The sequence below is a fragment of the Dermochelys coriacea genome, chromosome 1 (genome assembly GCF_009764565.3).
Source record: "Dermochelys coriacea isolate rDerCor1 chromosome 1, rDerCor1.pri.v4, whole genome shotgun sequence".
Taxonomy (NCBI): domain Eukaryota; kingdom Metazoa; phylum Chordata; order Testudines; family Dermochelyidae; genus Dermochelys; species Dermochelys coriacea.
Window position 1 is genome coordinate 350,795,250 of NC_050068.2, and position 14,082 is coordinate 350,809,331.

A 14,082-nucleotide genomic window follows, 5' to 3' on the forward strand; every position below is an offset into this window, starting at 1 on the left:
TACATATCAATTAAAAGCAGAACCCGCATTGTAAAACCTGAACATATTTAACTAACACTCACCCAGAGTCCTTGCAGTGTTTTGCAGCCTATCTGTGCTCTGTTTTTTATGAGGGAAGCCACGCTATCAGCTTGTCTCCTCGGTGAAGGGTGTGGGGGGTAACCTCTGTCCCCCAGGGATGCTCCAACGCTCCATGGTCTTTACTCATAAACAGGCTTCAGAGTAGCAGCCGTGTTAGTCTGTATCCGCAAAAAGAAAAGGAGGACTTGTGGCACCTTAGAGACTAACAAATTTATTTGAGCATAAACTTTCGTGAGCTACAGCTCACTTCATTGGATGCATTCAGTGAAAAATACAGTGGGGAGATTTATATACACAGAGAACATGAAACAATGAGTGTTACCATACATACTGTAACGAGAGTGATCAAGTAAAGTGAGCTATTAGCAGCAGGAGAGTGGAGTGGGAAAAACCTTTTTGTAGTGATAATCAAGGTTGGCCATTTCCAGCAGTTGACAAGAACATCTGAGGAACAGTGGGGGGGGGAGGGGAATAAACATGAGGAAATAGTTTTACTTTGTGTAATGACCCATCCACTCCCAGTCTCTATTCAAGCCTAAGTTAATTGTATCCAGTTTGCAAATTAATTCCAATTCAGCAGTCTCTCGTTGGAGTCTGTTTCTGAAGTTTTTTTGTTGAAGAGTTGCCACTTTTAGGTCTGTAATTGAGTGACCAAAGAGACTGAAGTGTTCTCCACTCGTTTTTGAATGTTATAATTCTTGACGTCTGATTTGTGTCCATTTATTCTTTTATGTAGAGACTGTCCAGTTTGGCCAATGTACATGGCAGAGGGGCATTTCTGGCACATGATGGCAAATATCACATTGGTAGATGTGCAGGTGAACAAGCCTCTGATAGTGTGGCTGATGTGATTAGGCCCTATGATGGTGTCCCCTGAATAGATATGTGGACACAGTTGGCAACGGGCTTTGTTGCAAGGATAGGTTCCTGGGTTAGTGGTTCTGTTGTGTGGTGTGTGGTTGCTGGTTAGTATTTGCTTCAGATTGGGGGGCTGTCTGTAAGCAAGGACTGGCCTGTCTCCCAAGATCTGTGAGAGTGATGGGTCGTCCTTCAGGATAGTTTGTAGATCCTTGATGATGCATTGGAGAGGTTTTAGTTGGGGGCTGAAGGTGATGGCTAGTGGCGTTCTCTTATTTTCTTTGTTGGGCTAGTCCTGTAGAAGGTAACTTCTGGGTAATCTTCTGGCTCTGTCAATCTGTTTCTTCACTTCAGCAGGTGGGTATTGTAGTTGTAAGAATGCTTGATAGAGATCTTGTAGGTGTTTGTCTCTGTCTGAGAGGTTGGAGCAAATGCGGTTGTATCGTAGAGCTTGGCTGTATACAATGAATCGTGTGGTGTGGTCTGGATGAAAGCTGGAGGCATGTGGGTAGGCATAGTGGTCAGTAGGTTTTGGGTATAGGGTGGTGTTTATGTGACCATCGCTTATTAGCACCGTAGTGTCCAGGAAGTGGATCTCTTGTGTGGACTGGTCCAGGCTGAGGTTGATGGTGGGATGGAAATTGTTGAAATCATGGTGGAATTCCTCAAGGGCTTCTTTTCCATGGGTCCAGATGATGAAGATGTCATCAGTATAGCGCAAGTAAAGTAGGGGTATTAGGGGATGAGAGCTGAGGAAGCGATGTTCTAAGTCAGCCATAAAAATGTTGGCATACTGTGGGGCCATGCGGATACCCATAGCAGTGCCGCTGATTTGAAGGTATACATTGTCCCCAAATTGTGAAATAGTTATGGGTGAGGACAAAGTCACAAAGTTCAGCCACCAGGTTTGCCGTGACATTATCGGGGATACTGTTCCTGACAGCTTGTAGTCCATCTCTGTGTAGAAGGTTGGTGTAGAGGCTTCTACATCCATAGTGGCCAGGAGGGTGTTTTCAGGAAGATCACTGATGGATTGTAGTTTCCTCAGGAAGTCAGTGGTGTCTCGAAGATAGCTGGGGGTGCTGGTAACGTAGGACCTGAGGAGGGAGTCTACATAGCCAGACAATCCTGCTGTCAGGGTGCCAATGGCTGAGATGATGGGGCGTCCAGGATTTCCTGGTTTACAGATCTTGGGTAGCAGATAGAATACCCCAGGTCGGGGTTCCAGGGGTGTGTCTGTGCGGATTTGTTCTTTTGTGCTTTTTCAGCGAGTTTCTTGAGCAAATGGTGTAGTTTCTTTTGGTAACCCAATAAAGACTGGGAGTGGAAGGGTCATTACACAAAGTAAAACTATTTCCCCATGTTTATTCCCCCGCCCTCCCACTGTTCCTCAGACATTCTTGTCACCTGCTGGAAATGGCCCACCTTGATTATCACTTCAAAAGTTTTTTCCCACTCCACTCTCCTGCTGCTAATAGCTCACCACATTCTCTTGGCCTTTAATGTGGACAATTTCCATATCTTATTCCTACAGCGCTGTGCTCCAGGGCATCCCTCTAGTACATTTTTTCCTCTGTGGCTTTGGATGGAGTGTGCAATCTTGGCCATTAAACCTGGCGAGGAAAATACTTCTTTGTGGTGCTTTGAAAGGGCCGGTGTTTCCTGCTTTAGGGGGGGATTTTAACCCGCCCTGAACCCAGTGCTTTCTAGGGGATTCTCTGCCCTGCTCTCCCTGACCAAATCCAAGGTTTCTTCACCAGCACAACAAATTAAATTTGCTGCCCTCTTCTTTTCAGAGTAAGTTTTAGTCTAGTCATATGCACGGGTTGCACCATTCCCCTGCTGCTGGGCTTCCTTACATCTTCTGTGATGACATTCACCCCTTCAATCCCCTCAAACGCTCCTTCCTATAATCCTGCCTTTTGTTTTCCCTCACTGGAATCAGCACTAACGCCAAATCAGCGTGTCAACTGACCTTTCTCCAGTATGCCCATCAAACCAAACGTGCTGAGTTCAATGACTTTTTCCAAGGGTCTGTCGCACTCAATTCCTCATTACCTGTAAATTCTCCTTAAAACGAGTGACGTACTCTCCTACAAGCTGCCCTCTTTCCTCAGCACGACCCTTCCCAGAGCCTCCAATCAAATCCAAGGCTCCCCTAGCCTGCTTCCCATACAGGAGATCAAAGGGGGCAAAAGCCAGCAGATTTGGGAAACACTTCTGTCCGCATTGAGCAAATAATGAACTAAAATGTCCCAATCAGCCTCATGCCAGGTGATGTAAGTTCTTAGCATAGATTTTAAAATTCCATTAAATCTTTCTGCAAACCCATTCGGACCCCAGCCTCTAGTGGTTCATGGGATTCTTCCGTCCCAAGTGCAGGACTCTGCACTTGTCCTTGTTGAACCTCTTCAGAATTCCTTTGACTCAATCCTGGAATTTGTCTCAGTTACTCTGGACCCTATCCCTACCTGCAGTGTCATATGCAAACTTGCTGAGGGTGCAATCCATCCTATCATCCAGATCATTAATAATATGTTGACCAAAACCGGATGCAGGATGACCCCTGAGGCACTCCACTTGATACTGGCTGCCAATTAGACATCGAGCCACTGATCACTACCTGTTGAGCCCGACAATCTAGCCAACTTTTTATCCACCTTATAGTCCATTCATCCAATCCATACTTTTTTAACTTGCTGGCAAGAATACTGTGGGAGACCGTATGAAAAGCTTTGCGGAAGTCAAGATATATCACATTCACTGCTTTCCCCTCATCCACAGAGCCAGTTATCTATTTCCCCATGTTTATTCCCCCCGCCCCCTTTTGTTCCTCAGACATTCTTGTCAACTGCTGAAAATGGCCCACCTTGATTATCACTCCAAAAGGTTTTTCCCACTCCACTCTCCTGCTGCTAATAGCTCACCTTACCTGATCATTCTCGTTACAGTGTGTATGGTAACACTCATTGTTTCATGTTCTCTGTGTATATAAATCTCCCCACTGTATTTTCCACTGAATGCATCCAATGAAGTGAGTTGTAGCTCACGAAAGCTTATGCTCTAATAAATTTGTTAGTCTCTAAGGTGCCACAAGTCCTCCTTTTCTTTTTGCGGATACAGACTAACACGGCTGCTACTCTGAAACCTGTTTATGAGTAAAGACCATAGAGCACTGGAGCATCCCTGGGGGTCAGAGGTTACCCCCCACACCCTTCACTGAGGAGACAAGCTGATAGCGTGGTTTCCCTCGTAAAAAACAGAGCACAGCTAGGCTGCAAAATACTGCAAGGACTCTGGGTGAGTGTTAGTTAAATACATCCATAGGGGGATAATCTTACCATGATTATGTTTCTTCACAACAGCAGGTGGGTATTGTAGTTGTAAGAACGCTTGATAGAGATCTTCTTGGTGTTTGTCTCTGTCTGAGGGGTTGGAGCAAATGGGTCCAGATAATGAAGATGTCATCAGTATAGCATAAGTAAAGTAGGGGTATTATGGGATGAGAGCTGAGTAAGCGATGTTCTAAGTCAGCCATAAAAATGTTGGCATACTGTGGGGCCATGTGAGTACCCATGGCAGTGCCACTGATTTGAAGGTTTCAGAGTAGCAGCCATGTTAGTCTGTATTCGCAAAAAGAAAAAGAAAACTTGTGACACCTTAGAGACTAACAAATTTATTTGAGCATAAGCTTTTGTGAGCTACAGCTCACTTCATCGGATGCTGATTTGAAGGTATACATTTTCCCCAAATGTGAAATAGCTATGGATGAGGACAAAGTCACAACGTTCAGCCACCAGGTTTGCCGTGATATTATTGGGGATACTGTTCCTGATGGCTTGTAGTCCATCTTTGTGTAGAAGGTTGGTGTAGAGGCTTCTACATCCATAGTGGCCAGGAGGGTGTTTTCAGGAAGATCACCGATGGATTGTAGTTTCCTCAGGAAGTCAGTGGTGTCTTGAAGATAGCTGGGAGTGCTGGTAACGTAGGGCCTGAGGAGGGAGTCTACATAGCCAGACAATCCTGCTGTCAGGGTGCCAATGGCTGAGATGATGGGACGTCCAGGATTTCCAGGTTTATGGATCTTCAGTAGCAGATAGAATACCCCAGGTCGGGGTTCCAGGGGTGTGTCTGTGCGGATTTGTTCTTGTGCTTTTTCAGGGAGTTTCTTGAGCAAATGGTGTAGTTTCTTTTGGTAACCCAATAAAGACTGGGAGTAGATGGGTCATTACACAAAGTAAAACTATTTCCCCATGATTATTCCCCCGCCCTCCCTTGTTCCTCAGACATTCTTTTTCTCCTATCACTCCAGGTCTTCAAAAAGTCACCTCTTGAGAAGTGCCTAATGCTGCTGGCTCTTCAGGGATGAATTGTGTCCAGGGCAATGTTTAAAGAAGGAGGGAGGAACAAGGAAAACCAGAAGACGGATATTACGATGCATCAGAGTTTTTAATGCGAGTGACATTTGCAATACACAGCTACAGGAAAAACACTAGAGCAGAAAGAACGCATTTTCAGTTTTTCAAGAAAGGCTTCGACTGATCACCCACCTCAATGGGATGTATTTCACAAAAGATCTGCTTTTTTCTTGTTGCAGCTGCAGAGGTGGATGAAAAGTCCCCATTGTAACCATTCTCAGTTCCTTTTATTACCCCAGTCGGTGGGACGTGAGACAAAGCAAAACAGAAGCAGAGGACTATGCAGCATGTTAATTAAACATCTGTGCAGAGAAGGTCAAAGCGAGATGCTAAAGATACATATTGATGGGAAGGATAGAACAGTCGGGGTCTAATTCTCCTTCACAGCAAAGTCTACTTTTCCCACTCTCAGGGGACTTAAAATGATAATAAATGTACTTGATGCCTATCTTAAGGCCCCTATTTCCTTTAAACTGCAGAGTTAGTGTAAACAGCCTGCGTGTAACTCAGAATAAGTCCACATGTGACTAAGAGGATCAGCACATGGCTGGGAAAGCATTGGCAGAAGAGTCTTTAGAAGCATAACATTAGAAATACAGCATTGTTATCAAACCCAGGTGCTGAGCACACACAGCTCCCACTGAGCGCAATAGGAGCCATGTTTACACAGCACTTCTGAAAGCCATGCCAGAAAGGTCAGGGGTGAATCTGGATCTTGCTGTTCAGTTCCTGGTTGTTCTTTCTTCAACAAATATTGCTGCTGGTTTTAGCATGGCCCACAGCTTCCACTGAGGTATCTATGGCGAGATACCCCGGAACCACATAATCCCTCATAACCATAACCGCCCAGGTAACCGCCTAATCCCCCATAACCGTAATGGCTACCGTAATCACCGTATCCCCCTAAACCATACAATCCTCCATAATGGCCTCCATAGCCGTACAATCCCCCATGACCCAATGAGCCCCCAAAACCAGGTCCGACCACAGGTGCTCCTATGGCTCCCACTCCACTGTGCTGAGGGAAATTGCTGAGAATTGGTCCCGGGAGGGTCACGACAACCGGTGAGGGTCTGATCAGCACTTCGGAGTCAGGGCACTGCCTAACGCACGGCTCGTTGCAGCTGCCAGTGACTGGACTGGGTCGGGTCACCCCACAGTCTGGATAGCACAGGCTGGAGAAAGTCATCTTTCAGGGAAGGAGGTAAACCTGAAACACACAACAAGGACTAGAGTAAAGAGAAGGTACAAGGGCTTGTGGAAGAAAGGCTTCAAAGCTCAGTGTGGCTCAAGAGAGAAAGAAAGAGGGGCCTTAGACCCTGTGTTCACGGCCATGTATTTCTTCCTATACACCTTTCTACACCTCTTGTCCACTCGCACTAAACTTCCCTACCAACCGACCCCCTTCAGCCCCTCTCAATGGCTTTATCTGAAAAACACTGATTGGAATAATGTCACTATTTCTGTGCCGGACATCTGAGAGTCTGTGTCCATTTTAGACATTTCTCAAAGATAACATGGCTGGGATCATGGTAATCACTTGCTTTCATTTGAGGATTTAACCTCTGCATTCAAACCAGTTGAGTCTGGTCTCACAGTATAGTTCTTTGAGTTTCCAAAGCTTGTGAGTCAACAATACTTGCTGATGAATGAACAGAAAACTTTACTTTTCTCCAAACAAATCACTAAGGACAAGTTCCTCAGCTGGGGAAAAAGGGGTTCAGGTTCAGCGACACTAAATTACACCATCTCAGGAGAAGCACCGTCAATGGGTATTTCTGCTCAGGAGAACATAGGAAATGCTAGACTGTATCTCACCACTTGTCAGCTTAATCCATTCTCCAGTCTCCAATAGTGAGGAGTAACAGTTGCTTCAGGTGAAAATAAAAGACCACTGAACTGGTCCTTTCTGGAAAGTTTCTTCCTAATATGGCTAAGTGAAAAATGGCTAAATGAGTTTCTAAAGTTACTGAAAAGATTTCAGTGCCCTAAATCTATTTCCAATTAATAGAAAATATGTTTCCCAACTGCATATGTTGCTCCCCAAATCCACCTATTAGCTTTAAATCATATATCCACCAGCTCCTGTAACTGAATCACTACACAAGATCATTATGGAAGAACACCCTGATCCCCAATAAATATCACAGTGAGTAAATGGAAGATTCAGCCTTATATTAAAATAGCCCCTACTATCTTAGATCTCTAGAGTTCGAAAGCGATTGAGTGGAATTGGACTTACCCAGTTCACTGAAGAGATGAAGCCAGGAGAAGTGTTTAGAAGAGCCCTGAGTGGTGAGCGCTTTTATACAGTTCCTAGGACTGCCTGAAGGATCTGCGATGCCGTTTGTGGAGGCGGTCCTAATTAGTTACCAAACAAAATTTATTGCCTTGCACAATCCTCCTTTGGATGCAGGTGTTTTCCTCAGGGGTTGTGATTATTAGGTTAATCTGAGCCTCAGAGGGCCGTGACATGCACATTGCACTCTTCATCTTTCTTTCATCTTCAAATGGTACTGGCCAAGATTGTTCCTCGTGCCATTCCATCGACTTTATTGCTGCTTCCATGAGAATGAATGTCAAGGTGATTCTGAGCGGTATCAGTAGCACAAGTGGGTGTCATGAAAGGAATTCAGTTCGTTCCTTTCAATTCCTGCTGGTCGTGGTTAGGGGCATGGGGCAGTTCATTCTAAACCTGCCAGGAAGGAGGGAGCCATTTTTCTACATTCTCAATGGGCCAGATCCAATTCCCTTTGAAGTTACTGGGAATCATTCCATTGCCTCCAGCGTGTTTCTTGTCAAGACCTTAAGTCTGAAATTCACGATTTGGCTGGGGTTTGGTACGATGGCAATGAACATCTTTAGTCCAATTTTAAACTTTCAAACTGGTCTTAACAGGGTCTTAAGTGAAGCATGGGCCTTTGTGATGGCCCTGTGTACAGGGGTGAATCTTACCCTGTGGTGAATAATACTTGACCTAACATTGGACCTGCACTTGGGTCACCAATGCCGTCTCAAAGGGCTGCCTAGGTCTGGTTTGCTCATGGCTCAAGGGGAGGAATGGCAGAGAGTAAAAGGAACCAGGCCAAGTGTAGTGACCTCCTGCCCACAGGATTAGGCCAGCAGCATCCAGATGGAGGCCAGGGGGCTCAGAGCCCCCCACCCAGAAGGATCGTGGGCCCAGGGCCGCAGGCAATTGCAGGCTCCCCGGCACTAGGACGTTAATGGGGCGGCCGGCAGGCCAGGTGCTGAGCACTGCTTGGCTCCCAGTGAGCGTGCTCATTGTTCAGTAACATCTCCTGATACAGCTGCGCTGGCTGGTGATTAAAATGCTTAAGGGGGCAAATTGGGGGGGATGGGCAGGGTCTGAGCTGGGGGTGGTAACTGACTGCATAGGGGCAGGGGGATCACACAGCTGGAGACAGGGGCAGAAGGGGGCCAAGGATGAGGAGGGAGGAGCAGGGTTCAGCTCAGGGCTGAGGGGCTGCTAGAGGGTGGCCGAGGGCAAAGCCCGGCACAGGGAGTGTTTTAGTCAGCACGCAGTAGGGGTAGAACACGCCCGGCTCCCTCCTTTAGCTGTGTGTCCCTGTGACTGGGACCTGACCTTCCTTGTTGCTGCCCCAGCCTGATTCGATCCTTGTTACAGAGAACAGGATAAGGAGCCTCCCTGCGACTCACTGGGACCACTGGGCCAAGCGAATTGCGATTACGCCCCTTTCAAGCTGAAGGATTTCAGCAGCATGGCGGAAGCTATGTTGTGACAGCTGAGAAGAGGCGACCTGTATCTTGGCCGGGGGTTAGACTAGGTGAACCTTGCGGTGCCTTCAAACCCCCTGGGTCGATGACCTTTGACTTCTGCCCAGGTGAGGCCTGTGCCAGCAAAGTGTGGAGACAGAAGAAGGTACCTGGCTGTGGTGATTGTGAAATGGGATTGTGCTGTGCTTCTGGGTGTGCCAATGCCCTGGTCATGGTGGCTAGATGGACACAGGGAAGGGTGTGAGGAACAGACTGGCTGGGTCACAGCCCTGAATGCGACAAGCACAGGTCACAGTGGACATGCGTCTTTGCCAGTGGATACCCCACCAGCCGCCCCAATGCAGCTCTGCACCCACTGGTCTCTTCACCTGGACAGTCAATGGCCTGTATTTTTAGCTGACTTGGCACAAGTGAAAATTGTCCCGAGCCCAAAATTAGAGGCCTTTTAAAAGAGATGCCTGGGTGTGCCCAGCATCGTGGGACAGGCGGTACTGCAGGTGTCAGCTACCTGGCGTGTGAGTGCACCTTGCTGGCCAGGTAATGGAGCAGGATTCAGCAGGAGAAATGATCAGGTAGAAGCCAACCAGAATATTGTACCAGGGAGCAAACAATAATCCATACTCTTCTTAGAAACATAAAATCACAATGCAAAAGGCAAAGCCCAGTAATCTTACAACCTACCCCCGCAAAATGCCTGTACCCTTCATATAAAGGGCAGAGAAAGTGTGTGCAGGTAATTTAATTGCTAGATAATCCACCTCCGCAGTAAATTCATTTTTTATTTACTTCTGAGTCCCTTTTGTTCTGTGTTGTGTCATTGAGAGAGGTGGCTGCTTATTCTAGCCAGAGTCTCACTGCGAGGCGATGGGAAACCAACCACCACGAATAGGTTTTTATAATCAGAAAAGCAATTTTATGTCTTTCTGAATATGTTTCATGCCATAAAGTCATTGCAGTGCCCGTATTTTGATTGCGATTCTATTCAGTCCATGCTTTTTGTCCAGTACCTATGAATGAGTTTACTTAAGGCTTATATAGGAGGACACTATAGGGATGTTAAAGGATTGTGTGAAAGGTAATGTGGCACCTAACCGAATCGTACAGTAGTTTTTATTCTCTATGTATTGAACTTATACAAAAAATAAATACATTATCATTAAGGAAAAAAATTGTCACAGAGATGATGGTATCCGTGACTTCTAGAGACCTCTGTGACACTTTCCGTTTCAGCCCAAGGGTGCAGGGGCTGGTGCTCTCAGCTGTCCTGGGTAGCAAGGGGACCTCGCAGCTCCCAGCTGTGGGACCCGGAGCTCCTGCTGAGGGCTGGAGGGACCCTCCACCACTCTAAGCTGCCACGGGTGGCAGGAGGGGGATGGGACCCTGGTACTTTTAGCCACTGCAGGTGTCAGGAGTGCCCCGGATCTCCCAGCCACAGTGGGCACCTGGAGGACCCTGAGACACAGCAGCAGTGGCTGCTGTAACACCCCAAACCCCTTCCTCATTTTTTCACGGGTCACAGGTTTCTGTGAAAAGAAAAGGAGTACTTGTGGCACCTTAGAGACTAACAAATTTATTAGAGCATAAGCTTTCGTGAGCTACAGCTCACTTCATCGGTTCATTGCCCGTGACCTCTCCCTGACTTTTCCTAAAATTAACCGTGATCAAAGCTTAACCTTAATTCCCATCAGTCTACAATATCCTAACTCAAATCACGTGAATAAAACAGGTAAGGGGCACAGATATGCTTGCTCAGCCAGAGTCCTAAAATGCCCACTTCTAGCTCTGGCCACAGGCTGACTTGTAAAGTTCCCTGTTACACTGTGTTACCAGACAAGGCTAGGAACATGTCCAGTTACAAAATGTTTGCATCCTTGGATCTAAGTATCAAGAATAAAGAGCTGGCTAATGTTGTGATTCCCTTTCACTGTCCTTATATGTGAGGATAAAACTTTGCCACAGGAATTACAAGGCTGTCAATTTCAATCTTTTCCATGAGTGCGGTAGCACTGGAAATCTCAATATATAATTCAAGCGCCAAAAACTTGCTTTACGTCATAGCATCCTTTGGGCTGAAGTCACCAGGTGCACTGTGTGCACAATATTACTTTCCTCGGAAACACATCTCTCCAATGGGTCAGAGTAACCCAATGGTAATGAATTCCTTCAGGTTTGTGAAAAGAGGTACAAATTGGTATATCTCTTCAATATTGCCTTCTTTATGAATGAGGATAACAATGGTCCAAAGGAATTACAAGTGTGAACATTTCAAGCTTGTTCATGTGCAGAGTAGGAATTAAAATCTCAGTACAGAATTCAAATGGGAAAAATTTGGGGACAAGACAATGTAAGTCTGCTGAAGTGTAAAAACCCACCACTGAGGCTAAACCTTCAAATACAGGGAGTTAAAGTGCATAGCAAGACTCTCGATGGTTGATCGTTGTTCACACTTAGATCAGAAGATGTTTCATCCAAAAGTTCCCCCCAAAAGCCATCAAAACAAAAGAAAACAAAAATCCAGTATTAGATTCTCTAAAAGTTACTCTCAGGTTAGTGGTTTATTTGGACGCCATGAATGGTAAGTATCCAGTGGAGTTCAGAAGATACAGGTTAGTGTTTGGCATGAGCAGTTCCAAATATTGGGGTTAGTTTCTGACTCTGCCAATCACTCCGTGTCTCACCTTCATCTGAATGTGCCTCCGTTTCCCCCCATGGCAAATAGGTATAATTGTAACACAAAGGGTGGATTGTCTGAAGCTTCCTCTGATCTAAGGATTTCAAAGCACTTTACAAACACTTATCAAGTTTTATACAGCCAAAGAGGTGTATTATTATAATAGTAGTAACTTTTTACTGGGATTAGATGTTCCAATATAGAAGATTAGATGCTGCTCAGAATCACCTTGACATTCATTCTCATTGAAACACCAATAAAGTTGACAGAATGGTACGAGGAATGCATTTGGCCCATACCATTTGAAGATGAAAGAAATATGAAGAGTGCAACGTGCATGTCACGCCCTATGAGGCTCAGATTAACCTAATAATCACAACCCCTGAGGAAAACAGATGCATCCAAAGGAGGATTTTGCAAGGCAATCAAGTTAGTTTGGTAACTAATGAGGACCTCCTCCACAAACGGCATCGCAGATCCTTCAGGAAGTCCTAGGAACTGTATAAAAGCGCTCACCACTCAGGGCTCTTCTAAACACTTCTCTGGACTTCATCTCCTCGGTGAACTGGGTAAGTCCAATTCCACTCAATCGCTTTCGAACTCTAGAGATCTTAGATAGTAGGGGCTATTTTAATGTAAGGCTGAATCTTCCATTTACTCACTGTGATATTTATTAGGGATCAGGGTGTTCTTCCACAATGATCTTGTGTAGTGATTCAGTTACAGGAGCTGGTGGATATATGATTTAAAGCTAATAGGTGGATTTTGGGAGCAACAAGTGCAAATTGGGAAACATATTTTGTATTAATTGGAAATAGATGTAGGGCACTGAAACATGTTCAGTAACTTTAGAAACTCATTTAACCATTTTTCACTTAGCCATATTAGGAAGAAACTTTCCAAGGTTAGTCCAGAAAGGACCAGTTCAGTGGTCTTTTATTTTCACCTGAAGCAGCTGTTACTCCTCACTATTGGAGACTGGAGAATGGATTAAGCTGACAAGTGGTGAGATACAGTCTAGCATTTCCTATGTTCTCCTGAGCAGAAATACCCATTGACAGTGCTTCTCCTGAGATGGTGTAATTTAGTGTCGCTGAACCTGAACCCCTTTTTCCCCAGCTGAGGAACTTGTCCTTAGTGATTTGTTTGGAGAAAAGTAAAGTTTTCTGTTCATTCATCAGCAAGTATTGTTGACTCACAAGCTTTGGAAACTCAAAGAACTATACTGTGAGACCAGACTCAACTGGTTTGAATGCAGAGGTTAAATCCTCAAATGAAAGCAAGTGATTACCATGATCCCAGCCATGTTATCTTTGAGAAATGTCTAAAATGGACACAGATTCTCAGATGTCCGGCACAGAAATAGTGACACGTATTCCAATCAGTGTTTTTCAGATAAAGCCATTGAGAGGGGTTGAAGGGGGTCGGTGGGTAGGGAAGTTTAGTGCGAGTGGACACGAGGTGTAGAGAGAGGATATAGGAAGAAATACATGGCCATGAACACAGGGTCTAAGGCCCCTCTTTCTTTCTCTCTTGAGGCACACTGAGATTTGAAACCTTTCTTCCACCAGCCCTTGTACCTTCTCTTTATTCTAGTCCTTGTTGTGTGTTTCAGGTTTACCTCTTTCCCTGAAAGATGACTTTCTCCAGCCTGTGCTATCCAGACTGTGGGGTGACCCGACCCAGTCCAGTCACTGGCAGCTGCAACGAGCCGTGCGTTAGGCAGTGCCCTGACTCCGAAGTGCTGATCAGACCCTCACCGGTTGTCGTGACCCTCCCGGGACCAATTCTCAGCAATTTCCCTCAGCACAGTGGAGTGGGAGCCATAGGAGCACCTGTGGTCGGACCCGGTTTGGGGGGCTCATTGGGTCATGGGGGATTGTACGGCTATGGAGGCCATTATGGAGGATTGTATGGTTTAGGGGGATATGGTGGTTACGGTAGCCGTTACGGTTATGGGGGATTAGGCGGTTACCTGGGCGGTTATGGTTATGGGGGCTTATGTGGTTCCGGGGTATCTCACCATAGATACCTCAGTGGACGCTGTGGGCCATGCTAAAACCAGCAGCAATATTTGTGGAAGAAAGAACAACCAGGAATTGAACAGCAACATCCAGATTCACCCCTGACCTTTCTGGCATGGCTTTCAGAAGTGCTGTGTAAACATGGCTCCTATTGCGCTCAGTGGGAGCTGTGTGTGCTCAGCACCTGGCTCTGATAACCATGCTGCATTTCTAATGTTACGCTTCTAATGTCTCTTCTGCCAATGCTTTCCCAGCCATGTGCTGATCCTCTAAG

General features: G+C 45.9%; 1 protein-coding gene and 1 pseudogene across 1 annotated transcript in view; one reads left to right on the plus strand and one right to left on the minus strand.

Annotated features, from left to right (window-relative positions):
- Positions 1–6,546, minus strand: part of LOC122457046 — a 21,365-nt pseudogene extending 14,819 nt beyond the window's left edge.
- Positions 1–13,843, plus strand: part of LOC122457047 (claw keratin-like) — a 19,368-nt gene extending 5,525 nt beyond the window's left edge. Inside the window, exons 2-3 of the mRNA XM_043499845.1 lie at positions 6,532–6,541; positions 13,597–13,843. Of these exons, the coding sequence (XP_043355780.1) occupies positions 6,532–6,541; positions 13,597–13,843 (257 nt within the window). The remainder of the gene's footprint in view (positions 1–6,531; positions 6,542–13,596) is intronic.
- The last annotated feature ends 239 nt before the right edge of the window (positions 13,844–14,082 follow it).